The sequence below is a fragment of the Lissotriton vulgaris genome, chromosome 4_1 (assembly GCF_964263255.1).
Source record: "Lissotriton vulgaris chromosome 4_1, aLisVul1.2, whole genome shotgun sequence".
Lineage (NCBI taxonomy): Eukaryota > Metazoa > Chordata > Amphibia > Caudata > Salamandridae > Lissotriton > Lissotriton vulgaris.
In genome coordinates this window covers 1,094,141,480-1,094,166,604 of record NC_141691.1, presented here as the reverse complement: position 1 = coordinate 1,094,166,604, position 25,125 = coordinate 1,094,141,480, and the positions used below count along the sequence as shown (strand labels likewise).

The window sequence follows — 25,125 nt, the reverse complement described above, 5'->3', positions numbered from 1 at the left end:
AAGATAGAGGTTTGGGTGAAAGCACTAAGAGTGCACGCGTTATTTTACAGTTTTGATGGATTCACCCCTGATGTTACTTGGTTTGAGAACTACATAGTCCTCATGTCTGAAGATCCTTTCGATATTGTATCCTCACACCTACATGACATATACATGGGACAAAACTCATAATCTGAGAGAGATTTTGCAGATTCGGAAAATGTTAAGGTTTGTCTTCAGGAAGTGAATTGCCAGGAGGAAGAGCAGATTTATTTGATTTGGTGTGTATAGAGCGCACTGACACCCAAGGCTTTGCAATGCAGTAAGTCAATCAAACTTACCCTGCCGTGCAACTTCTCATTCAACATGGGCTCCTTGTGCTCGCTTCTTTTCACTTTCAGCCACTGCACCAAAGGCTTGATTGTTAGTCCCTGTATAATGTGAAATTGGTACATAAAACAAGATCAGCATGTAGGACAATCATAAGCACAAATAAGCTGAAAACTGATGCTGTGATGGACAAACAGTGGGGCATCCACGGGGCTCATGTGGCAAAGATTTAAGTTTCCTCAACCACTCCATATGTATTTCAGAAAACCAACAGCATTGTGCCTTGAGTACTGTGATTTAAATTCTAGATAAAAAAAAAACATTGCAACATTTCATATGTGAAACGATTAATACGGAAAAAAGTAAAAAAATAAGTATTGTTTTTTATTAAAAATGTTGTACCATATGTAACGTCTCCTTCGAGAAGTCGCATTAGTTTTGACTTCCGAGATGAAAACATATTTCAAAATGTATGTAATGGTATGTGTTGTTTGCAAAAAAGAACAGTATAGAGTATTTTTGGAGTTTTTTTTCCAAGACCACGAAAAGCCACACTCCGTCTCACACTTCCAATTTCACTTGAAAGGTTTCACACCGTTACTGTGTTTGATATTTAATCTATTTGTTCCGATAAATAGGAAGGCGCTACTGGATGCAAGATTATGTGATTGGGAGGAAAAACCCTCGGGCACCACTAAAATGTTTTAGCTTCCTCACAATATTTAACATTTTACCTAATAACGGCGAGAATATATGAATACATGTTGTCACCTAATATATACTTGCTGTCGTATGACTTTATTCGATAAAATATATCATAAAAGTGTACATAGATCATAAAAAAGAGCGATATCACATTACCATACAGTAGAAAAATAGAGGATTTAAAAATACAGTAGTTTTTTTTTATAACAGTTATAAAAAATAAAAAAACGTTAAAACCTTAAAAACATTATCACATCAATGAGAGACCTAAAAGAGCGTAGCGCATTTCGGATGCTCCAGGTCTACAACTGGTGTGCCTACTGAAGCTTAGATTTGACTAGCCAGGCACATCCCAAGTATTTAGCTGTCCCACACACTACACTGGGGACAGTGGGGTCTAATGTAAGAATGCGCAGTGCCTCCCTATAGTCCTTGGTCCCTAGATTGGAGCACACAGGTTTCAACCATTTCCGTCTCGCCTGGCCGTATGCTGGGCAGGGAAAGAGGAAATTGGAGATAGATTCTGTAGGGGAGGTACAACCAGGGCAGCCTTCTTCCTTCTCACCCGCGGTTTTCCACTCCACTGTAAAAGCATTCAGAGGTAGTGTGCCAAACCTGAATTTCAAATACAATGCCCTATCTCTTGGGGATTCAATGAGGTCTAAGAAGGGTTCTATTTTAGGGGATGACATGGAGTCTAGAAACTTTTCCGTCAGGGAGCCATGCTTCAGGTTTCATATTGTTTCGTTTGACACCCACTCCCAATAGGCCTTCTTAACTACTTGCTTGGGAGGCGGAGACTGGCTCTCCCAAACGTCGGCTAAACCAATGGACCCCACCAAGTGTCTCAGATTAGAAACCCAGGGTATCTCTTGGCCTGCACCTATGCGCAACAGTTCGCTCAGGCCGGAAGCGTAATTGCACAGTTCAGGGGTCCTTCTGAGACGTACCCAGAATAGAAGAGGGCGCAGCCTAGCTATGTCTCTGATCGAGTGCCTCCCGAGATCGTGGCGAAGGGGGACCAGAGGAGTAGATGGAGGAAGCGAGACCAGGTCCCTATAGAATTTATTTTCTGATTTCACTAGCTCCTCGATTTTCTCGAACCCCCACAGTTCCGCCATGTACATAAAAGATGGCAGGGCTTTCCCCTCGTATACCTTGATGGCAGCAGCAACAGGTCGGCTATAAGAAAGGCGCTGGTGCCTTGCTATTGCCCCAGACACACGTTTGTGATTTAATAGCATCTTTGACAGATGGGAGTTCCATTTCATCAAGCTGTTGACCCAAATAGGAAAAAGCTTCCTAATTCTAAAGGGGAGTCATCCAGTTTGATGATGTTTCTAAAGCGCTTTGATGGTGCCAAAGCAATTAGCTTAGTCTTGGATGTATTAATACATAAGCCTCTGGCCCTGCAAAATTGGCTGAACCGATCAAGCCATTTTTGCAGGCCCATCGGGCTTTTAGAGATCAGGAGGGTGTCGTCTGCAAAAAGCAGCGTAGGTGATTTTTCCCCTGCCACAGTTGGCGCGTCAGCAGGATCCTCTCTCAGGTACTCCACAACCCCGTTAACAAAAAGAGAAAACAGGGTTGGGGCCAGGACGCACCCCTGGCGTACCCCTCTCTCTACCATGACTCTCTCGTCAAATAGCCCTGTCGGCCCCACCTCACTCTGGCGTAGTTCTCCTAGTGCAAACGCACGATCAGATCTAGGATCAGAGGGGGGATGTCCACCTCAGACAGGACCTGCCAGAGCTCGGCACGAGGGACCAGGTCGAAGACCGTTTTAAGATCGATAAACACCAGGTAAAGACTGCCTTTCTTAATCCTTACCGATTTCCAGTATATCATGAAAAATCTGAAGACCTGATCCATCGTGCCCACTCCCTGTCTGAATCCTGCTTGAAAGTGGGACAAGATCTCATCATTGTCTATCCAAGATCTCAATCTCGTGAGGAGGACCCTGCCAACCACTTTCTGCATTACATCGATTAAACAAATCGGCCTGTATTTGGCAGGGTCCTCCCTATCCCCCTTCTTGTAGATAGCTACCACCTCTGCACCCCTCCATGAATCTGGAACGAGGTGGCCGCCCATGATACAATTCTGGGCCCGGAGAACAAAGCGAGACCAGAGCTCGCCATCATGGCGTAATAGGTCGCCTGGCAGGCCATCTGGACCTGCCGCCTTGCCAGGCGCAATGCTTGCAATGGCTGATTGGATCTCCTGAAGTTCAAAGGTAACCCCCTCATCGGAGAGCCCATCGGGGGTCAACCTTCTCCCTTCCTCTATTGTCAGGGTCCCCTCCCTTCCAGAGTAGAGGCCCTGAAAGTGCTCGAACCATTGGCTGCCTGTGATATGATTTGGAATCGGGGCCTCACCCTTTCTTGTGCTCACATTAATGAGCTCCCAAAATGGGGTGGAGTCTTTCAGCTGGGCGGCAGATTTGAGCTCCTGAAAATGTGCTTCTTCCCACTCCCGCTTTGCATTGTCTATGGTCCTGTAATAGGACTTCCTTGCCAGGGATTTTTTTAGCTGATCCTTGGCTCGAAGGGCCAAAGACAGCGCCTGTCTCTTTTCCCGACAAAGGGCAGTGTACCACAGGTTCGTTGGTTGCAAAGAATGCGGTTTGCGGTCCCCACTGTCCCTTGTACGAAAAAACTCCCCTATCCTGTCGGTGGTTTCCTGATAAATTTCGGTAAATTTGGAGTCCTGCGTGGCCGGTGAGATAAGACTAGGCAGATTATCGAGTTCTTGGATCTTCAGTTCCACTAGATCCTTGATACTTTCAAGTGCCTGGTCCGGATGTATGGCGTTACAACGCATAATTTTACAACGCATACCATTACAACGCGATTTTTACAACGCAGGATCCATTACAATGCATGCCTTTACAACGCATGTCATTACATAGCAGATGCTATTACAACGCATGCCATTACAACGTAAGTATAGGTAAGTATATCTTTTAAAAAAAAATGTAATTAAGTTAATTTAATTAATTTAATTTAATTAATTTAATTTAAATAATTTTAAAATTGAAATTAATTTAATTTAATAAATTTAATTCTATTAATTTAATTTAATTAATTTAAAAATCGTAATTAATTTAATTTAATTAATTTAATTTAATTAATTTTAAAATTGTAATTAATTAATTTTAATTAATTTAATTTATTTAATTTAATTTAATTAATTTAAAAATTGTAATTAATATAATTTAATTAATTTAATTTAATTTAATTAATTTATTTTAAAATTGTAATTAATTTATTTAAATTAATTTAATTTAATTAATTTAAAAAATGTAAATAATATAATGTAATTAATTTAACTTAATTTAAATAATTTAATTTAATTAATTTATTTAAAGTCGTTTTTTTAAAAAAAACTGAACCCTAAAAATACCCCTGTACCCCAAAACCCAAACCCAGCCCTGAAACCTAAAAATACCCCTGTACCCCAAAACCCAAACCCAGCCCTGAAACCTAAAAATACCCCTGTACCCCAAAACCCAAACCCAGCCCTGAAACCTAAAAATATCCCTGTACCCCAAAACCAAAACCCAGCCCTAAAACCTAAAAATACCCCTGTACCCCAAAACCCAAACCCAGCCCTAAAACCTAAAAATACCCCTGTACCCCAAAACCCAAACCCAGCCCTAAAACCTAAAAATACCCCTGTACCCCAAAACCCAAACCCAGCCCTAAAACCTAAAAATACCCCTGTACCCCAAAACCCAAACCCAGCCCTAAAACCTAAAAATACCCCTGTACCCCAAAACCCAAACCCAACCCTGAAACCTAAAAATACCCCTGTACCCCAAAACCCAAACCCAGCCCTAAAACCTAAAAATACCCCTGTACCCAAAAACCCAAACCCAGCCCTAAAACCTAAAAATACCCCTGTACCCCAAAACCGAAACCCAACCCTGAAACCTAAAAATACCCCTGTACCCCAAAACCCAAACCCAGCCCTGACATGCGTTGTAAGGGCATGCATTGTAATGGATCCTGCGTTGTAAAAATCGCGTTGTAATGGTATGCAATGTAAAATTATGCGTTGTAACGCCATACATCCTCATGTACATATGATTCATCGCATTTGTCAAATTAGATATTTCTCTAATAAATAATGCATTAAAACAGCATAATCAGCAAGTAATTTCATGAGAGACAATATGAGGGATTGGATACCAGAAATTGAGCCATGGAGCTTAGTGCAAATCGTGATGAAGTAAAAATGAAGTGTTCAAAACAAGTTCACGAGAGAAAGACTGGACGTGAAATGTATGTGTAGTACATGGACAGCTAGAAATACATGTTGTGCTCAAAGACCACAGGAGGGATTTTAAATACAGCTTTTTTGGGAGAAAAGAAGGCCTCAACATTACATATCGTGGGTAGACCCTGCAATAAGTTCAAGGATACTAATATTTTGTCCTTCTTTTGAAAATGTGTGACTACGGCACTACAGCTATGAATTAGCATGGTGACAGGCATAGTAAAATCCACTGCAAAGTGCAGACACATCAATCAATACATGCCTTACGAGCTAAGTCCTTATGTATCACAACTGGTTCTTATGTAAAGCGCTCTGACACCTTCGGGTAATGTTCGCGTCATATAAAATCGCATTAAATAAAATACATTTTAAAAAAAGGATACAGATCCCTTTCTAGTTGGAATGTCATCCTAAACCCAAATATGCACTTGCAGTAACTCACTAAGGAAATTCAATAAAGTGGTTTCCATATGCGTTTTGTTGGCTCAGGTAACAAATAGTACTTCTTGCACATGTATTGGAGAAACATAGAGAGACTACTGTAGGAATATTATACAATGGCACTTGCAGGCGAGCGGGATTCATTTATGCAGGGCCAATGAATTTTAGGTCAGTCTTTAGCCATCACCTTTTGATTTTACAAACATGTAATGTATAATATACCAACTTCAAGGGCCTTTCAGCCAGCTTTCATCATCCATTGGCCAGTTATTGAGTCATTCACATTGTGCTTCCACAGGCTACAGCATGGGGCAATGGGTCAACCCACTTCAGCCACTGGCTAACTTCACTTTTAGTGACTGCAGCTTGCTCTTTCAAAGGAAACGTATTGGTGCACAAGGTAGTTCTCTAAAGCGTCATTGTTTTTGTTTCTACTTTATTACTTTAGCATTGCCTTTATATTTAGAACCAGATGTCATAGCAGAACCCTTTTTACCAGCTCATGTTTTTGATATGAGCATTGGGCACATTCCAGCTTTATCAATACATGTCTCCTGCTGTGGTAAATTAATTTGAGCGTGCCCTTTGCTTATCTGAATGCTGCTAATTCACAGCATACCAGATTGTGGTCATTTTGAACTGCTCTTTGTGAAATATTGTTTTTTAGTATGCATGCAATGAAGTGCATTTATGATTGGACTCGTGTATGTCGCGCTGGTAAGTTGTATTTCCTGCTTTTATGGCTTTCTAGTTCGTTCTCATGACGATATAGAAGTGTATGATTGATGTGCTGCTTATTCCAATACTGTCATATCTATCTATCTATCTATCTATCTATGCAACTCTATCGATTTAGGCAATTCTCCCAATCTATGCAACCTTCTGTACATATTCACCCTTGACTATCTAGCCGTCAGTGCAACCATCTCCATCTATGTAGCCATCTATCTATCTAGCTAGCTATATATCTACCTATCTAGCCTCTTATCTATGTATCTATCTCATCATACTGTCTATAAAACCCCTCATACTCAAAATACGCTCAGCAGCAGCATTAAATGAATGTCCAGTCAAATACTTGTTTTTTTGACAAAATTAATATTTATATATGAGCAAAAGGTAATACAACATTCACAAACAATACACACTGTCAGGTCAGTGCTCTGGTGTTTCATAGGCGAGTCCCTTAGCCCCACTCCCCTCTGCTAACGGTCATGGTTACATTCCACATTTACTAAAGGTGACATTCAGTTTAAGACCCTCTACTCGTCCAAGGTTAAGGGGTTTCACTTCCCTTCCTACACAAAATACTATGGTTAGACAATTGAAAAACCTTTTCTTACTTTGTATAAGTGCTGTACAGTGCAGCACACATGCAAAGAGAGATTATAAAGCAGAAATGAAAACATTTCTCCTCTTCATGCGTGCTTTTCAGTGGTGTTAGTTTTTGGCGCTAAACCCTTTCTACTAATGTTAGTAGATGGGGTTTAGCATCAAAAAGCATGAGCGGTTGTATGGGAACACCCATGTACCACCCCTGTAATGTCCCCTTGACGCAAAGTAATGCAAAGCAGCATTTTGGGCAGCTTTGCATTACTTGTGGGTACTTTCCAGTGCAAAACAAGTTTTCCACTGGAAAGTGAATTAGAAAAAAAACATTTTGTGCTGGTTAGCGTCACTTTTTTGATGCTGACTAACTACAGCATGTTTGAGACTCTCCCCCTAAATGTTAATAGTAGGCCTGCAGAACTTATTGTGCCAGTTATTTAAGTAGCATTTTAAACATGTCTCAGGGCCCTAGGGGCCCGCCACACACTGGGTGAGGGTTATGAACCCGAAACCGAACCCGAAACTGATCCCAGGATGCTTTTTTCCGGCCCAGGGAAGACATGGCTTGGCAGTTCGGGCTGGACAGTTCCCATGAGGCACAGGGTCTGACTGATTTGCATATGGCCATGTCTGAAATGGGGTGGTGGAGTTAGCTAAAGAATGGGGATGGATTAAACCCAGATCAGTTGACTGGGGGTGAGTGTTTGATTTGCTCAAACGCTCCGTCCTTCATCCCCTTTGGTATCACTTTGTTAGCCCTAAGTTGGCAGGGTATGCCTAGACGTGGGTCCCTTGCTCACTTTGCCACTGGATTCCAGATAGCCTGGTTGATGAGGGTTAGGAACCCGAAACTGGTCCCAGGATGCTTGTTTCCGGTCCAGGGAAGACATGGATTGGCAGTTCCGGCTGGACTGTTCCCATGAGGCACAGGGTCAGACTGATTTGCATATGGCCATGTCTGAACTGGGGTGGTGGAGTGAGCTAAAGAATGGGAATGGATTAAACCCAGATCAGTTTACTGGGGGTGAGTGTTTGATTTGCTCAAACGCTCCATCCATCATCCCCTTTGGTATCGCTTTGTTCGCCCTAAGTTGGCAGAGTATGCCCAGACGTGGGTCCCTTGCTCACTTGGCACTGGATTCAAGATAGCCTGGCTGATGAGGGTTATGAACCCGAAACTGGTCCCAGGATGCTTGTTTCCGGTCCAGGGAAGACATGGATTGGCAGTTCGGGCTGGACTGTTCCCATGAGGCACAGGGTCAGACTGATTTGCATATGGCCATGTCTGAACTGGGGTGGTGGACAGGGCCGGACTGGGAGCCAAAACCGGCCCTGGCAAAGTGCTCGGCCGGCCCCCCCTCCCCACCTCCCGGGGGGAGGGGAGGCGGCCGCGCTCTCTGCCAGGGCCGGTTTTCGGCCGATTTTGTTACAGGGCCGTTTTTCAGCTATGCTGCAAAAACGGCCCTGTAACAAAAACGGCCCCCAGGGGCCCCAAACCGGCCCCCACCCCTGCGGCCAACCGGGGGATTGCCCGGTTCCTACAACGGCCAGTCCGGGCCTGGTGGTGGAGTGAGCTAAAGAATAGAGATGGATTAAACCCAGATCAGTTGACTGGGGGTGATTGTTTGATTTGCTCAAACGCTCCGTCCATCATCCCCTTTGGTATCGCTTTGTTCACCCTAAGTTGGCAGGTTATGGCCAGACATGGGTCCCTTGCTCACTTTGCCACTGGATTCAAGATAGCCTGGCTGATGAGGGTTATGCACCCGAAACCGGTCCCAGGATGCTTGTTTCCGGTCCAGGGAAGACATGGCTTGGCAGTTCGGGCTGGACTGTTCCCATGAGGCACAGGGTCAGACTGATTTGCATATGGCCATGTCTAAACTGGGGTGGTGGAGTGAGCTAAAGAATGGAGCTGGATTAAACCCAGATCAGTTCTCTGGGGGTGAGTGTTCGATTTGCTCAAATGCTCCGTCATCATCCCCTTTGGTAACCCCTTCCAGAAGAAGAGCACTTTTAAGACGTCAAGGTGCTAAGGACTTTCTTAGGTCCTCCGACTGTTGCACTCCTTTTTGCGAGGTAAGGAGCTTTCGGCTCTGCTTCAAACACTTTTGGGTCCCTAAGATGGTGCTTCACTTGGGAGATGTGTCCCTTGATAGGGGGTTACAGGTAGCACGTTTTTACTTGACGATGCCACCTCGCCTTTATTATTACTTTCGCTACCCCTGCAACGGGGGTTTGTTTCTGAGTTTAACACATTAACTATTATCGCAGGGGGCCATGCCATTACCCGTTACCCAGAGCCTGCAACGATCTATTTGTCCACGGTGACGGAGGTTCCCTTCACTAAGTGTAGCGTATTAACTACTTTCTCAGGGGGCCATGCCAATACTCGCTTCCCCGAGCCTTTTATGTCGTTATTTTTTGCATTCGCCTTTCCTCCCTTTCCACATTACCCCTACCTACAGTTATTTTATCTATTTCACCCACACGGAGCCATCCTCATATCCCCAGGATTCACTTTTCACTTTTATTTCTAATTCAAGAATCTTGTGGTTTCTCCCGTTTGTCACTGGATCGAACTAGATGCCAGTGGAATCCTTTACATTTCGTCTGTTTATCGCTGAGATTTTCTCAGGCGTTCATTATCTCCCCACATGCTTTCGCCAGGAGGGCTGTATTATACACTGTGGGCTCACTGCTGTTGGGGTTATTCGCCCGAACGCATGGTTGACTGCATAGAAAACTGCTGCTAGTGCTACCACACACTAGCTTTGTCACTGCACCTTACATGCAATTTTATTCCCAATGAGGAGGCCTTTTTATTCCATCTCGCACCCAAGTAGGCAATTTCACCTTTTCTTACTGCTATTTTTTTATAACCTTACCATTTTTCCATTTCTGCCGTCGCCCTTTTCTTAGGCCTTACTTGGCTGTGGGAATTCCCCCTTTGTGTCCAGTGCTACTGCCTGGAGCATCGACCATTCCCTGCTACAATTTCTTAAATACAGGTAAGAGCACTCAACCGCGGACCCTTCTCTTCTTGTGGTTAACAAACCCATTATATTTTTTCTTTCTGACTGACTGCTTTTTTGATTGTTATATTCCAGCTCTACATTTTGTGGCCAAAACTGGCTCAACTACCTTGCCAAACAGCGCTCGATTACGCTGCTCTGGAGCACGATCCTGCAAATCAATTGTTCCTTAGTTAAGGACTCGTGTCTTTTTTTAGGTTAGCTAATTTTCTTTTTTGTTTTTCCAATTACAGTACTTCTCGCCTATGTTTATTATCTTTCCCCACTTTCCTTGTGTATCCCTTACTCTTAGACACCAAGCCGGACCAGGCCTCTCTACGCTCTACACTGTGCCCAATATTAATTTATCACAGAGCCTTTTATGTGTAGCCATTCACCAGTATCGTGAGGAGACTCACCCCAATGAGGTGAGAACTCCCTTCTGTTTTTCGATATCTTGTCTCCTGGCAGCATTCAGTCCTGTTTTCAATGGTGTGGTCTATTTTCAAATATATAATTTTTTCTCTCTTTGTATTGTGTAGGTTAGCACAACTTGATTCTTGGATTCCCATTTCATGCTTTGTCTATTGATCTTTTTTACTACTTCTAATTTGATAGCTTTTCTGTATTTCTTTTTTCAGCTTTCTCCCCCTTTTTTTGTTTCTCACAATTTCTATATTTATCACAACGCAATTCTATGCATGTGTTGCTACTCAGCATTCAATTGTATTGTACTTTATTAAATGCTCACACACCTTCTCTCTCCTATTTTATGTGAGTTCGTTTTAAATATAAAAGCAAGCTCTTATGAGTGCCTGATACATATTTGTCCACTTGCTTGCTCTCACTCGCTAGTGAGAGTTTCTCTTCTCCTCAGTTTTTAATTGTTCAAATACTCCCATGTGCTGCTAGTGTTTGTAAATATGCTGTATATATATATGTCTTTGTCGTTTTTGGTTTTAAATCCTCTGGCCTTATTTGTCCTCATTCTCAACAAATTTGAATTTTGGTAATATACTTTTCACATAATTTTCCTGCTTTTTTTGTAAATTGCTTTCTGAATTTGTTTGTCTTTTTTCCATGTTTTTCTCTCTTTAGGTTTCTTCCTTTCTGTTCTTGTATTAATTTCGTACACTAAATGTAATTTTAAATCACTTTCAGCCCTGATGAAGTTCTCCATGAGAGAACGAAACGCATTGGCTGAGTTCAATATTTCTATATCGTAAGATAATTAAGAATTGAAAATAAAGACTTTTTGGAAAACGCACTATCATTCTCTGGACTTCATTATCCGACGCACGCCCACCTCTTGATTCAGAAGTATTGTTTGTTTAATCCGTCTTTGAAGAGTGGAAATGGAGGGTTTCAACACATTCCTCACTGGTCCAAAAGTCATAAAGAGACTATCCACCTCCCTAAATGGTACTGCCATAGTCAAGTACACCAAGAACGGCTGATTCTCTTCTAAAAGATGTAACAAAGCCTCCTCCTCAGAGTGAAAATCAGGAAAAAACACAGGGAGCACCACCTCCGCTGATCTGTGGAAATAAGAGGAAACCTTAGGAACAAAGGTGGGGTGTGACATCAGGAACAACTTATCTGTCAAAATGTGCAAAAAAGGTTCAGACTTCAGGAAAGAACCCAACTCACCTACCCGTCGGGCAGACAAGATGGTCACCACTAATACCACCTTAAGGGTCAGAAACTTTAATAAGACCTCCTCCTGAGGCTCAAATGATTCCCCCTGTAAGGCACGTTAACACCAAATGTCAATCCCAAGGAGGCGCCACAACGAACCCAACTCACCCACCCGTCGGGCAGACAAGATGGTCACCACTGATACCACCTTAAGGGTCAGGAACTTTAATACGACCTGCTCCTGAGGCTCAAATGATTCCCCCTGTAAGGCACGTTAACACCAAAGGTCAATCCCAAGGAGGCGCCGCAACCATAGGCTTCAGTCTTTTCAATGAAAAATATTTCATCAAAAACGGGACACCAGGGGCTGCAGATGATTAAAAAGAGGTCTCTTAAATGTTCTAAGAGCTGCCCATTGAGCCCAATAGTGGGAGTTGCCCAACCCAACTAAAAATCATTGGACAAAAAAATCCAAAACTTTCATGGGTTTCACTACATCTGCAACCAAACTCATCCCAACACACCAAGCCCCAAAATTAGCCCGATGCTTTGCATAAGCATGCAATGTAGAAGGGCGGCAGGATTGCTGAATCAAATCAGCAACCTCCATAGAACACTCTTTAGCCATCAGACTGAAGCTCTCAATAAACAGGCCTGAAGGTGTATTAACTGCAACATAGTGACCGGGAGCTGGGGACCCATCAGTGGATATGGATGACAGGAATCTCCCAATGCAGCTAGACGCCCAAATCCAACGAGAGGGGATACCACAGGCACCCCTGCCACCCAAGAACCACCAGAATCATCAAGGCCTTGTCTAATCTGCTCTTTCACAATACTTTGGAAATCAATGGAACTGGGGGAAACACATACAACAGGCCCATCAGCCATATGAAAGACATTGCGTCCATCTACCAAGCTGTCTGACAAGGGGGATAATCATGCAGAAGCATTCCAGCTTGGCTTTCTCCACTGAGGCATACAAGTTGATCCTCAGAAGCCAAAATCTCTTCTGCAATTGCAGGAACACATTCATCATCAAGCACAATAAGCCCATCGAAGGAAACACAAGGTTGAGCCGGTTTGCCACCTAGTTCTCCTTCCCAGGTAAGTAATTTGCAGACAGAGACCATAGCTCTTGCTCTGTCCAGCTGCACATATCCTTACTGATTTCAATTAAAAAAAGCTTTATTCGATTTTAAAATAAAATCATAAAAGCACATATCCTTACTAAAATGACTGAGGGACTGCACCCCTTAACCTCCCTGATGGTTGAGATACTCCAATGACCACCCTGCATCCATTCGGACCTGAACATGATGATTCACAAAGTGAGGGGCAAACTTCAGGAGAACCAACTGAATTGCTTTCAATTTCCGGTAGTTGGAAGAACAGGCAGACTGGACCCTTGTCCATTTTCCCTGAGCAGACACATCCTCCAGTGTTGCACCCCAGCCCTGCATGGTGACATCCGTGTTCACAATTTTGAAGGGTACTATATGGAAAAGATGCCCTGTGACAGATTTGCATCGTCCAACAACCATCCCAAAATGTCACTCACCTGTGCTGTCACTGGAACCCTCCGAGTGGAATCCTAAGACCACATCCACCAGTGGGAGAGGACATGACTAATCAATGGAACCATAAGGAGACATGCACAAGAAAGCACCATAAGGGTATCTGACATAAGGTCCTGGATTCTTAGACAATGTTTTACTGGGAGATACTGCTGCGCAAGCAACCCCTGAAGCTCAGTCACCAGGGTAAGCTTCTGGTCCACAGACAGGAAGGCTTTCCCAAACAACGTCCTGAAATGTGTCCCAATAAAAGTCATATTTTGCATAGGACAGGCATGACTTTCTGAGGTTCACCAAGAATCTATGATCCTGTAACACAGTCCAGACCTCTTGCTATTTTGCCTTAGACAATGAAGAAGCAGAAATCAGCAAGTGATCTAGATAAGGAAATATATTAATCCCCTTCCCATGCATAAGACCAACAAGGGAAGCCAATGCCTTAGTCACAAATCTAGGTGAAGGAGCATAAGCCAAATGGCAATACCTTGAACTAATAATGGTAATCCAGGACACAAAATCAAAGAAACCTCTGCAACAACATATGCACTTGCACATGCAGTTATTCATCCTGTAAGTATAGGGAAGCCAGAAAGTCACCCTGGTAGAAAAAGGGATGAATGATCTACAGAGACAGCATCTTGAACTTCACATGGGGGTATGAAATGGTTCAACCATTTCAGATCTACACAGGCCTGAGATCGTCAGAATGCTTTTCCACTAGAAAGAGAATAGAATATACTCCCCTTCCTTTTTGTGAAGGAGGCACAAGAATAAGAGCCCCTTTGGCCAGAAGCATCTGAATTCCATCTAGTTAGGGCTGTTGGTTTATCCCCTGCACTGAATAAGGAGTCAACTGAGAAATATCTAGAGGGGAATCCCCCCCACACATCTAGAACCCCTCCCTTACCACTTGAAGCGCCCACTGGTCTGTCACAGTTTCGGTCTAAACCTTGGAGAACAGAGAAACCTGACCTTCTACCTGGGTGACCACCTCAGTCAAATAGGCAGTGTTTTGGGGTGGGCTGAGTGGAGACAGCTGCATACTGAAACTGGGATTTGCCGGTGGAAGGGGCACCCCAGCCTTGCATCCTACCATGAAAAGGCTGGTTGTGTTTTCCATGTCTGGCCACCCCAAAAGAGCTCTTATTGCCAAATAATTTCTGCCTCTCAACGTTCTCAGGGGCCATCAGCTTGCGATCCTCAGCCGATTTCCTGGTCATGTCCTCCAAGGGAGGCCCAAGCATCTTTACCCCAGGAAAGGAATCTTCATTAATAATGCTTTCTGTACAGCATCATATTTCCAAGATCTGAATCACAACTGGCGTCTGCTCACTATGAAAGAACCCAAAGCTGCACCGGGGAGTCAGTAGAAATGTCAGATAACAGCCTAACCTGCTGTTTCATCACGGCCAGGGTTTGAGTGATGTTCTCTTCTCAACCTGATCCATCACCTCTGCCAGGGATTGCAAGTATTTGAGTAGAGACTGAATGGCATATTAAGAATAGGCCTCTGCCCTAACTGCACAATTAGATACGGCAAAGGTACGCTTTGCAGCCACATCACTCTCTTATCAATAGGGTCCGTAGGAGCTGAGGGGCATATTATCAAGGAGTAGCGATATTTATCGCTAAATGCGCTTAGCTCATTTTTTTTTAACGCTTGCTATTGCTGGATATTATCGCAGGGATAGCGTGCTATTAGCAACGTTTATCTCCAATGCAATAACGCCAATGGGGGCTTAATGTGATAATCCACCCCCCATTGACTATACAGGTAAGTCAACTTTTTAGCAGGAGTTGGTTTCTAGCGATAATCGCGATTAGCGCGATTTATTTCATCGCTTCGCCTGCCTTGCTAATAAGCGATAGCTGTGTTAGCGACTGTTTTCAGTTGCTAACAGTTTGGGTACGCCCACTTTGCATGTCATTAGCGATAAATATCTCTGACATGCAAAGCGGGCCCCAAACCTGTAGCTATCGCCTATAAGCTGTCGCTAACTACTGTTAGTGACAGCTTGCTAATAGGGCGATACAAATATTGCCGCTTTAGCGGGAAAAAGTCCAGCTAAAACAGCGATATCGCCCTTGCTAATATGCCCCTGAGTCTTCAGAAATAAGCGCTTTATGTGATGACAAACCTGCCATCAAAGAATTCACCTTGATGGAAGCTGAGAATTTGTAAGTACATTTTTGTAATGGACACCTCTTGCCAAGAATCTAGGAATGGCATGTCTGTCCTTCTCGTTCCATTCATTCTCCATCGTCTTCTGTATAAATGAATGAATCGGCAGGGATTCTGGCTCCTTGCGCTGGTATTGGGACAAGAAATCCTGTAGCCAAAAGTGCAGGAGGACCTCTTTCAATTCTGGACCTTGCACATACCTTCCTTTAAGGTCAGTATCCTCCTCATTATCAGAGTCTGCAGGGGCCACAGCCTCCAAACGAGGCCTCTTAGAAGAAGGTACCATCTCCCTCCCATGAAAAGCAGCTGCCACTGCTGCCTTTATCATCTGCTGCACTGCAGCTAAGGAAGGAGCCGCCCCTTGAGTACCAGGCTTCTCCACAGAATGGGTCTTCTCAGTAGCTTTACATCCAATATCCATACTGTAACTGACACAAAGCTACTGTAAGCTGAAAAACTCCCACTTTTATGGTCGTTAGGAGACTCACATGACAATTGCAAAAATTTTCATAATGTCCTACCAACCACTTAAAATCATACCCAGAATGCAATGCACCAAATTGCAGAGGCACCTGAAGCAATAAAGCAGTGTACACACGGACACGTGATTCACCTGAAATTCTCTGCTTATGCAGAATGGGACCCAGGGGGACCGGGGCGCGAGCCGGTGTCCCCCTGGGAGGATTCGCGCGGTGGGAACAATCCACTGCGTGATTGGTTGCCCAGGTTCAAGGGGCGGGTCTAGTGGGGTGTTTGTTTAGAGGCAGGGGAGGAGGACGGGTATGACGTCAGCGGTAGGCGGTTGGCGAAGACGTCGGAGCTTTGTGGCGGCGCTTGCATTTGTGAGGAGAATTTCGGCGTTTCCACTGAGGCATTCTCAGGTAAAAGAGTGAAGCTGTTTGCCAGTGCGCAACATGGAGAATGAAGGCGTCATCAAGGACGCAGTGCGTGCTATTTTGGAGGCGGGGCGCGGTGACCTGCTGAGGCCCGGTGCAGCGTTTCAAGTTGAAGCAGGCTCCAAACGCCCTAGACGTGCAGCGGCCGTTGGGATAAGTCATGCGGTGGCTGCTTGCTTGTCAGCCTCGCCCCGCTCTCCCCTGCATGTGTTACAACTCACTGACAAAATGGCTGTGTGCCCAGGGGGTGCCCTACCATGAGAAATCCTCGAGCAAAACGAGCAAGGTCACGAGCTGCATCCTTGCCAGCAGCATTGAAAGGGCAGGGTTTTGAAAGCACTGCACAGCGCGCTAAGAGGGCTGCTCCCAAGGGTACTAGAGGAGTTGTTGGGGGCTCCAGTAGTGTGCCAGCTGTGCTTCATAGGGGGATCTACTGGAGGGGTGCAGTTACACAAAGTTGAGCAGAATGACATAAATGTGCAGAATACTGAGTTACAGAATAACATAGCCCCCCCAGTTCTGGAAAGCAGGCGCTATGCTAATTTGGTGAACTATTCTGATGATAGTGAAGGGGATGCGGAGGGACATGTAGACGGTGCAGATAAGTATCCACACCCTGCTGTTGAAGATTTCCCGGAGGATGGAAGGGGGCTACTGGGGGCATGGTCAGTTTTGATTATTCCTGTATGCCAAAGCCTAGAGGCCCCCCAAGGTCTACAGTGGCATTGAGTTCTCACAGCATGATGATTAATGCGGAACTGGTGGTTCCTAATAGCTATGTGGTAAATGAAGAGGTGTCAGGCCACGATTTGGACTGTTGGGCTATAAGAGATCATGTGCAAGATGGTACAATTCAAACTTTTCCTAGGTCTGATATTCTTTCGCTATTTCCAGAGTCCCGTCCGCCACCTTGCCCTTCTCAGTTGGGTTTTGACTCTGAATTTGGTCCACAGAATGGGCAATGGGTTTGGGTAAAACATGCTGATATTTCGATGCTTGAAGCTATAGGACCTTCCAAGGAGCATATTTTTGGTAAGTCATCATTGACTTCATACAAGAGCGGTAAGAAGTTGGTGGCAGACCCTGCTATTGGGCAGGGTTTTGGTTTTTCTTATGTTCCCTATGCGAAGCAAAGTGCGGCTTTTGGTGAGGCTGTGCTCAGCAAGGCAGATCTGGAGCGGATTTTGCATCTACGGCCGGGCCCTCTCAACAGAGGCCCGTGTCCTCTTGGAGAGATTATGATGGGGGTATTAGTGACGGTCAGATGCAGAGCACTAGTGCTGCGAATGTTTACGGCTCTGAGCCACTGGATGGTACAGTTTATGACAATGATAATTTTTATGAAGATACTATGATTGATAATGTGGTACACAAGGCGACTCCTGTGGTTTTCTCTAAGGAATTGGGTGGGGGGGGGGTCGGTGCATTTAAGTCTTCTAGTATTTTACAGAGTTCTCGTGCGGACTTTTCGACGGATCAAGAGCGGCGACTGAAGAATAAAGAAGATCCTCAGGATTTCCAGAAGCGGGCTACGTAGCTCACAACGGGTAAGCCTCACTGGTGGACTGCTTGGTCCCGGCCTTTAGCGGGTAGCAGTGTGTTGGATGCTGGTGCGGCTGAAGTGGTGTTTGCTAAACCTACAGGATTTGGGGAATATGTTTCTAATGTTTTACCTAAGTCTCGGCCTGTGTCGCAGGTACAGGTTCTTGATATGCAAGACTCTGCGGTTGTTCCTTCTGATTTGGCTGTTCAGGTGTCAGGTGCTAGCGGGTTGCATACAAATCTTCCTTACATGGGATTGGCTATGCCGCTTGTAATACACTTGTCTGAAAAAACTAAACAAAAAATTTGGAATCATGAATTTGTTGATGTTTTCCGTTTACTGCATAGGGATATTCAATCCTGGGAAGGTTCCAAAGAAGAAGAATGGGAGCTGGCAAGGCGTCCCAGAGTCCCTAAGTCCATTGAGAATTGGATGGCTGCCTTTCTCATTTACGCGAGCATGTATTGTGAGAGGTATCCTGAGAGGGCTTTGGCCATGTTTAAATATATTGACATAATTCGCAGGGCACACTTACAGGTGGGAGGTTTCGCCTGGTTAAATTACGACAAAGAATTTCGTGCCAGAGTTAGTATATTTCATGACAAACCTTGGGGAGAAGTGGAACCAGAGCTATGGTTGCAATGGATGTCTATTAATCAGTCTCAAACAACAATTCATACAGCCAGCGGTTTGCCTATATCGTATCAGCCCTTTCTACAGCGTCTCGCCCAAGTTGGGGCGGGATCTATGGAAAGAGCTCAATTGCCTGCAGCAGGTGCCAGTTGGAATTACAACCGTGGTGCCTGCATCAGGCAATATTGTAAATTCAAACATGAATGTTCACAGTGCGGGTGGCGACATCCTATTACACAGTGCTTTCCCATCCAAAATTTTGCCCACGCAGGGAGGGGACAGAGAGGTAGAGGGGTTGTTCAAGCTGTTGTCCCAAAAGGCTCCTACCCTGGTTAATTTACAGGCTATGGCAGGCTGGCTGGATGAATGTCCCGATTCGGAAGCGACAGCTCAGCTATATTGGGGTTTTTCAGTGGGTTTTCGTTTGGGTTATCAAGGGCCTAGATGTCATCGTTGGGCGGATAACTTAAAGTCTGTCAGGGATCTGCCCCAAGTGGTGCGTCACAAACTTGACAAAGAAATACAAACTGGGAGGATCGTGGGCCCATTTAAGGAATGTCCTTTGGATAACCTGATTGTATCTCCTTTAGGGGTGATCCCTAAAAAAGCGGCAGGTGAGTTCCGGCTCATACATCATTTGTCGTGGCCGGAAGGACAGTCTGTTAATGACTTTATATCACAGGAGGATGCAAATGTCACTTATATGTCAGTGGACGATGCTTTGAGGCTGATGAGATTAGCTGGACTGGGTGCTGAATTAGCAAAATGCGACATACAATCAGCTTTTCGTTTGTTACCAATTCACCCAATATATTTTGAGCTACTTGGTATGTATTTTGACGGAGCTTTTTATGTAGATAGGGCTCTACTGATGGGGTGTTCTATCTCTTGTGCCCTGTTTGAGAAGTTTAGTACTTTTTTACAGTGGTGCTTGGTACAGAGATGTGCGAATGCCTCGGTATGTCACTATCTGGATGACTTTTTGTTTATCGGACAGGCAAATGTGAGTCAGTGTAGCGCAATTTTGAATTGTTTTCCGGAAATGGCAAAAGAGTTTCGTGTGCCTCTGGCTCCAGACAAGACTGAAGGCCCCTCGACAAAGCTTACCTTCTTAGGTATTGAGATCGACACAGACTTGATGATCGTCAGTTTATGCTGTGTAGTCTCCAACTGAATATAGTGTTCCGGGCAAAACATATCCCAGGTGTGAATAATTCAATAGCAGACTCACTGTCCCGTTTTAATTGGCAGGCTTTTCGGGCATTGGCGCCAAAGGCGGACAACTTCAAGACAGAGATACCTACAGATGTTTGGGCAATGGGAGAGTAAGGATCGTCGAGTTGGTGGAGCAATCCATTGCGATGTCCACCAAACGCTGTTATCAGAAAACCTGGTAGGAGTTTGTAAATTATGCGGAATCTCAGAATCAGACCTGTATGGCGGTTGGTAACGAAGAATTCATTTTTCAGTATGTATTATATTTGATGGATAAGGGCCTGTCACATACCACAATTGCGGGTAAACTTGCAGGCATTTCTTTTTAAGGTGATTTATTTTTTGGTAAGGAAGTTGGGGGTGGGATATTGTTACGGAGAATGTTGAAAGGTTTTAGTAAATTGAAGTCATGTCCTTTATCTTTGCAGGAACCTATCACTTTTTCTCTGTTGCAACAGTTGTTATTGTTTTTGCCACATTGTTGTTTCGGTGGGTGGGAGGTCTCTCGTTTTAGGCTGGGTATGATTTGGGTATTTTTTGGGGCATTTCGAGTGTCTGAATTGTTGGGGCTGAAGGGTAAGTTGGGGATTCAAACAAATGAAATACAAGTGCCGCAAGGTGAATTGAGAATATGGTTGAGACAGTCGAAAACAGATCAAATGGGGAAAGGAACATGGATTACTTTACGTGGGAGCGGGGTGGAGGGTTGTTGTCCTTTGTGGGAATGGCTTTCTTTCTCACACTCTAAGCTTTTTCGAGAAGGAATAATTTTTTGCCATCAGGATGATAGTTGTATTACATCTTTTCAATTACTGTTGGTTTTGAGAAAAGTTCTAATTTTAGCAGGTGAAAACCCTTTATTGTTTGTAACTCACTCATTCAGAATTGGGGCTGCAACAGAAGCTGCGAGGTTGGGTTGGGACAAGGAGGTGATACAACGAATAGGCAGATGGAAATCGGATTGTTGTGCTAGATATGTTCGGTTATGAAGGTTTTTTTTTTATTTTCTTTACGCCAGTCTAATATTATCTTTTTGTCCTCACAGGACGAGTTAATCCTCTGCCACGAAAAATGAGGACTTGGATTGTAGGCCATTCTTTTGTTAAAATGGTCGGCCACCTTTGCGAAGCAACAGCTTTGTGGCAGATCTTTGGGGTTACACGGAAAAGGTCATGAGGTATTTTGGTATGGTTTGGGAGGGATTAAATGGGGTGCGTTGTTCCCAGTGCTCTCTAAATTATCCAGGGAAAAGGGGATTCCGGACTTGCTAATTATTCATCTAGGCGAGAATGATTTAGTGGACCTCTCTGGTCTAACCCTTATCAAACAAATGAAGTTGGACCTAGCTGTGTTAAAAGATAACTGGTCAGGTACAACAGTGGTGTGGATGGAATTTATCTTTCGTCATCGATGGAGAGGAGCTAGGAGCCACACTGCAGTGGAAAAGGCGCGTCGCAAATTAAATAATAGAGCAATGAAACTTTGGTGTCCGGCTATGGGCATAAAGGTTTTATCACATGGACTCATTACAGGTGTTGAAAAACATTTATTTCATGATGATGGGGTACATTTATCAAGAATGGGTCAAGCTTACTACTTAATGGAGTTGAGGGATATGTTGGCAAGTTTTTTTGGGGAAACTTTATGGTGCCACAATAAGGTTAATTAGAGTTGTTCATTTTCATTTTCTATAATTTGGGTGGGGCCAGGAAAATGCTTTGGTTTTCCTGGGTGGCGCTATTTGGGGTTGGGGATGGTCTAGAGCAGGCTTATCCTTTTCCTAGGGGGGTGGGGGAGGGGAGGAAAAAGATGAATTTGGTGATTAAATGATGACATAACTTAACGCTGGTTTTAGTACAATTTGGGGAATTTGGGATTACAAAAATGTTGGAAATGTTTTTGGTTATAGACAAATAGTAGGGAAATGTTTTGGGGAAATGTGTCAATGGTAAATAATTTATGATTAACTGCTTTCATTAGGAGGAACTGTTTTCAACTGTCTTAAAATAAATAGTGACCTTTTTTGCTACAAACATCAAGTGTGGATTGTCCTTATTGCGCGATGGGACCCAGGGGGACGGGGCGCGAGCCGGTGTCCACCTGGGAAGATTCGCGCAGTGGGAACAATCCACTGCGTGATTGGTTGCCCAGGTTCAAGGGGCGGGTCTAGTGGGGTGTTTGTTTAGAGGCAGGGGAGGAGGACGGGTATGATGTCTGAGGGAGGCGGTTGGCGAAGACGTCGGAGCTTTGTCCCACCCACCCTCCCCCTTTTTTGTTTATCTTCTTTTTATTTATTTAATAAAAAATAAAAAAATAAAATACTTTGTCACTTTTAGGACAGTTTACAGTCTCCTATGGTTTATATATTTCCTTTAGGCGCTGTTTGGGGTTGGGGATAGTCTAGAGCGGGCTTATCCTTTTCCTCGGGGGTGGGGGAGGGGAGGAAAAAGATGAATTTGGTGATTAAATGATGACATAACTTAACGCTGGTTTTAAGTAAGTAAGTAATAGCTTTATTCGATAAAAACATATCATAAAAGCATTTACACATCTTTAAAAAACATTTTTAACAACAATCAATGACATAAAAACATTTCAAATCCAAAACAAAATGTTGGGTGGGTAGGTACATTCACTGGATTAACAGTTTTCTTGCAGTTCTTAAACGCCAAGCCCAACCCAAAAATGTTGCCATGCAAGTGGAAAAGAAGGGTCTAGCATCTGTACGTAGAATGCGCAGAGCTTCCAAGTGAGAACGAGTTCCCAGACTTCTGCAGATAGGCTTCAACCACCTACGTCTCGGAGCTACATAGACGCTGCATTCGAACAACATGTGGGACACAGACTCTACCTTTAAATCGCAGAAGGGGCAATGGGGTACAGTTTGAGCGGGCGGTTTCCAAGTGGACGTGAACTCACATAATGGAAGCACCCCCAACCTGAACTTAATGTACAATGCTCTGTCCCTTGGGCTCTGAATGGTGTCTAGGTAAGGTTCCCTTAGCGGTAACTCCTTGGCTGACAAAAACAGGACTACAGATTTACAATGGCTTGTACTTCGGGCCCTCTCACTGTCCACCCATGCCCAATAGACCTTCTTTAGCTGTTGTTTCGTGGGTGCAGATTTGTTGGACCAAGCCTCTCCTAGGCCCAATTTGTAGAGCAGCTTTTTAACCTCCCTAAGCCAGATGATCTTATGAGAACCCGGTAATGACAAAATGTTGTTTAAAGCGTCTGCGTAACTACTTAACTCCTGCACATTCCATATTCTGGACCATAACAGGAGTGGGCGTAGTTTCGCTTGGTCGCAGATTGCCCGGGTACCTGCATCTATCAGCAATGGGATTGTTGGCGTGCTGTGGGGCAAACCCATTAGGTCTTTATGGAAGTTGTTCTCAAGGTGGGCCAGAGTGTCAACTTTTTGAGTGCCCCACAACTCAGCACCGTAAAGTGCAGCGCTTACAACCCTTGCCCTATAGATATCTAGGAGGGCCCCAATAGGTTTTGATGGTGAAGCTCGCTGCTCCTTGAGCAGCGCACCTGCCACCCTTTTATGGGTAAGGAAGACTTTTTGATGGTGTGCCTTCCAGCTCATGGTATCACTGATGCGTATACCCAGGTAATCAAATTCTTTCACGCGATCAAGTGGGACGGAGTCCAAGACCGGGGGATAAACAGATTTTTTAGGCGGGTTAAGAACTAGAAACTTGGTTTTGCCTATATTTATTGCCAAGCCCCTTTCATAACAAAAGGTTTGAAAGCTGGAAAGCAGCGATTGGATGCCCATCAGTGATTTTGAAATTAGGAGTGTATCGTCCGCGAACAGAAGCGTTGGGATCTTCCTTCCAGCCAGGGTGGGTGCATCTGATGGTTGTTGTAGAAGATGCTCCACCACTCCGTTAATGTATAGAGAGAACAGAGTGGGGGCAAGCACACACCCCTGGCGGACGCCTCTGTCCACGGGGATACGAGGTGTTTTCTCTCCCTGTGCACCCCATCTAATTTGGGCAAAATTCCTATCGTGAAATTTTACAAGCAGCGACAGCAAATAGGGGGGAAGGCCTAACCCATCGAGGACGTTCCATAGAAGCGTGCGTGGTACCAGGTCGAAGGCAGTCCGCAGGTCAATGAAGACTAGATACAGACTGCCCCCTCCCAGCACCACCACTTTCCAATAGATCATTAGAAGGCGGAACGTCTGCTCGATTGTGCCTGTTCCTGTTCTGAAGCCTGCTTGGAGATCTCACAGGATGTGGTTTTCGTCTGCCCACTCGATGATCCTGCCCAATACCACCTTCCCTGCTACCTTTTGAGAAGAGTCTAATAAACTAATTGGGCGGTAGTTCGCTGGGTCGTCCCTGGAGCCTTTTTTAAAAATAGGTACGACCTCAGCGCCCCTCCATGAATCGGGAAAGACTCCACCCAACATCACTTCATTCAAAAGCGAGGCAATTAATCTACTCCAAGTAGATGGATAGTTCTTAATTAGGTCTCCTGGGATTCCATCAGGTCCTGCTGCTTTGTTCGGGACAATGCATTGGATTGCTCTTTCTACTTCTAAGTTGGTAAATAGGCCATCATGGCACGGGAGGTTGATTGTAAAGTCCATGGGAGAGCAAGCTACCTGGGCTGGACCTGAGGGAGCAGAATACAGTTGCGTAAAGTGGTCATACCATGCACCCCCTTCAATGTTGCAAGTTAGCTGCTGGTCAATGGGCTTTTCCCTGGATCTTAATAGGTCCCAAAACCTCTTGGCATCCTTCCTAGTGCTGGCCTCTACTAGATCTCCCCAGAAGTTAAAATCATAAATCTGTTTAGCTTCAGATATGGTTTTTTTATAAAATTTTCTAGCAGCCCTGATAGCAACCGCATCTTTGGTCTTTAGTGTCACGACAAGTTCCTTCTTGGCTTCACGACATTTTTGAGTATACCACTTGTCTGACTGTTTGGGCAATGATTTCGAGAAACCCCTTCGAGCGGTTTGGGGAACAATAAATAAGTCACTCAGCGCCAGTACAGTCTCAGTGAATAGAGGTAGGATCTTGTTATCGTTTTGGCTCAAAGTGTTCATCCGGGGCTCCACCTCTTCCAAAATTGTCCCAGCTTGGGCCATCCTTGTATCATCGGCTAGGACTTTTGCCCATTTTAAACGCCTGCTACAGTTTGTGGGGACCACTTCATGAGAGGATTTCCACTTATGACCGGTTAAGCCTTGCCTTCCAGCCTGCCAAGGGGATGAAATAGATAGCGATAAGGGGTGTGTGATCGCTATCACCCGACACTATAACCTCCATATCTAGGTGGTATTGCCAAAGGTTGTAATTAAGCATGATGTAATCAATCCTAGACGTGTGGTCTTGTC

General features: G+C 44.5%; 1 protein-coding gene across 4 annotated transcripts in view; it reads right to left on the bottom strand.

Annotated features, from left to right (window-relative positions):
* The window catches only part of SLC9A3 (solute carrier family 9 member A3), a 1,201,500-nt gene that overhangs the window by 622,170 nt on the left and 554,205 nt on the right, over nucleotides 1–25,125 (bottom strand). For all 4 annotated transcript variants that reach the window (XM_086965314.1, XM_086965316.1, XM_086965315.1 and 1 more), the window contains one exon: nucleotides 321–410. In XM_086965314.1, the coding sequence (XP_086821440.1) occupies nucleotides 321–410 (90 nt within the window). The remainder of the gene's footprint in view (nucleotides 1–320; nucleotides 411–25,125) is intronic.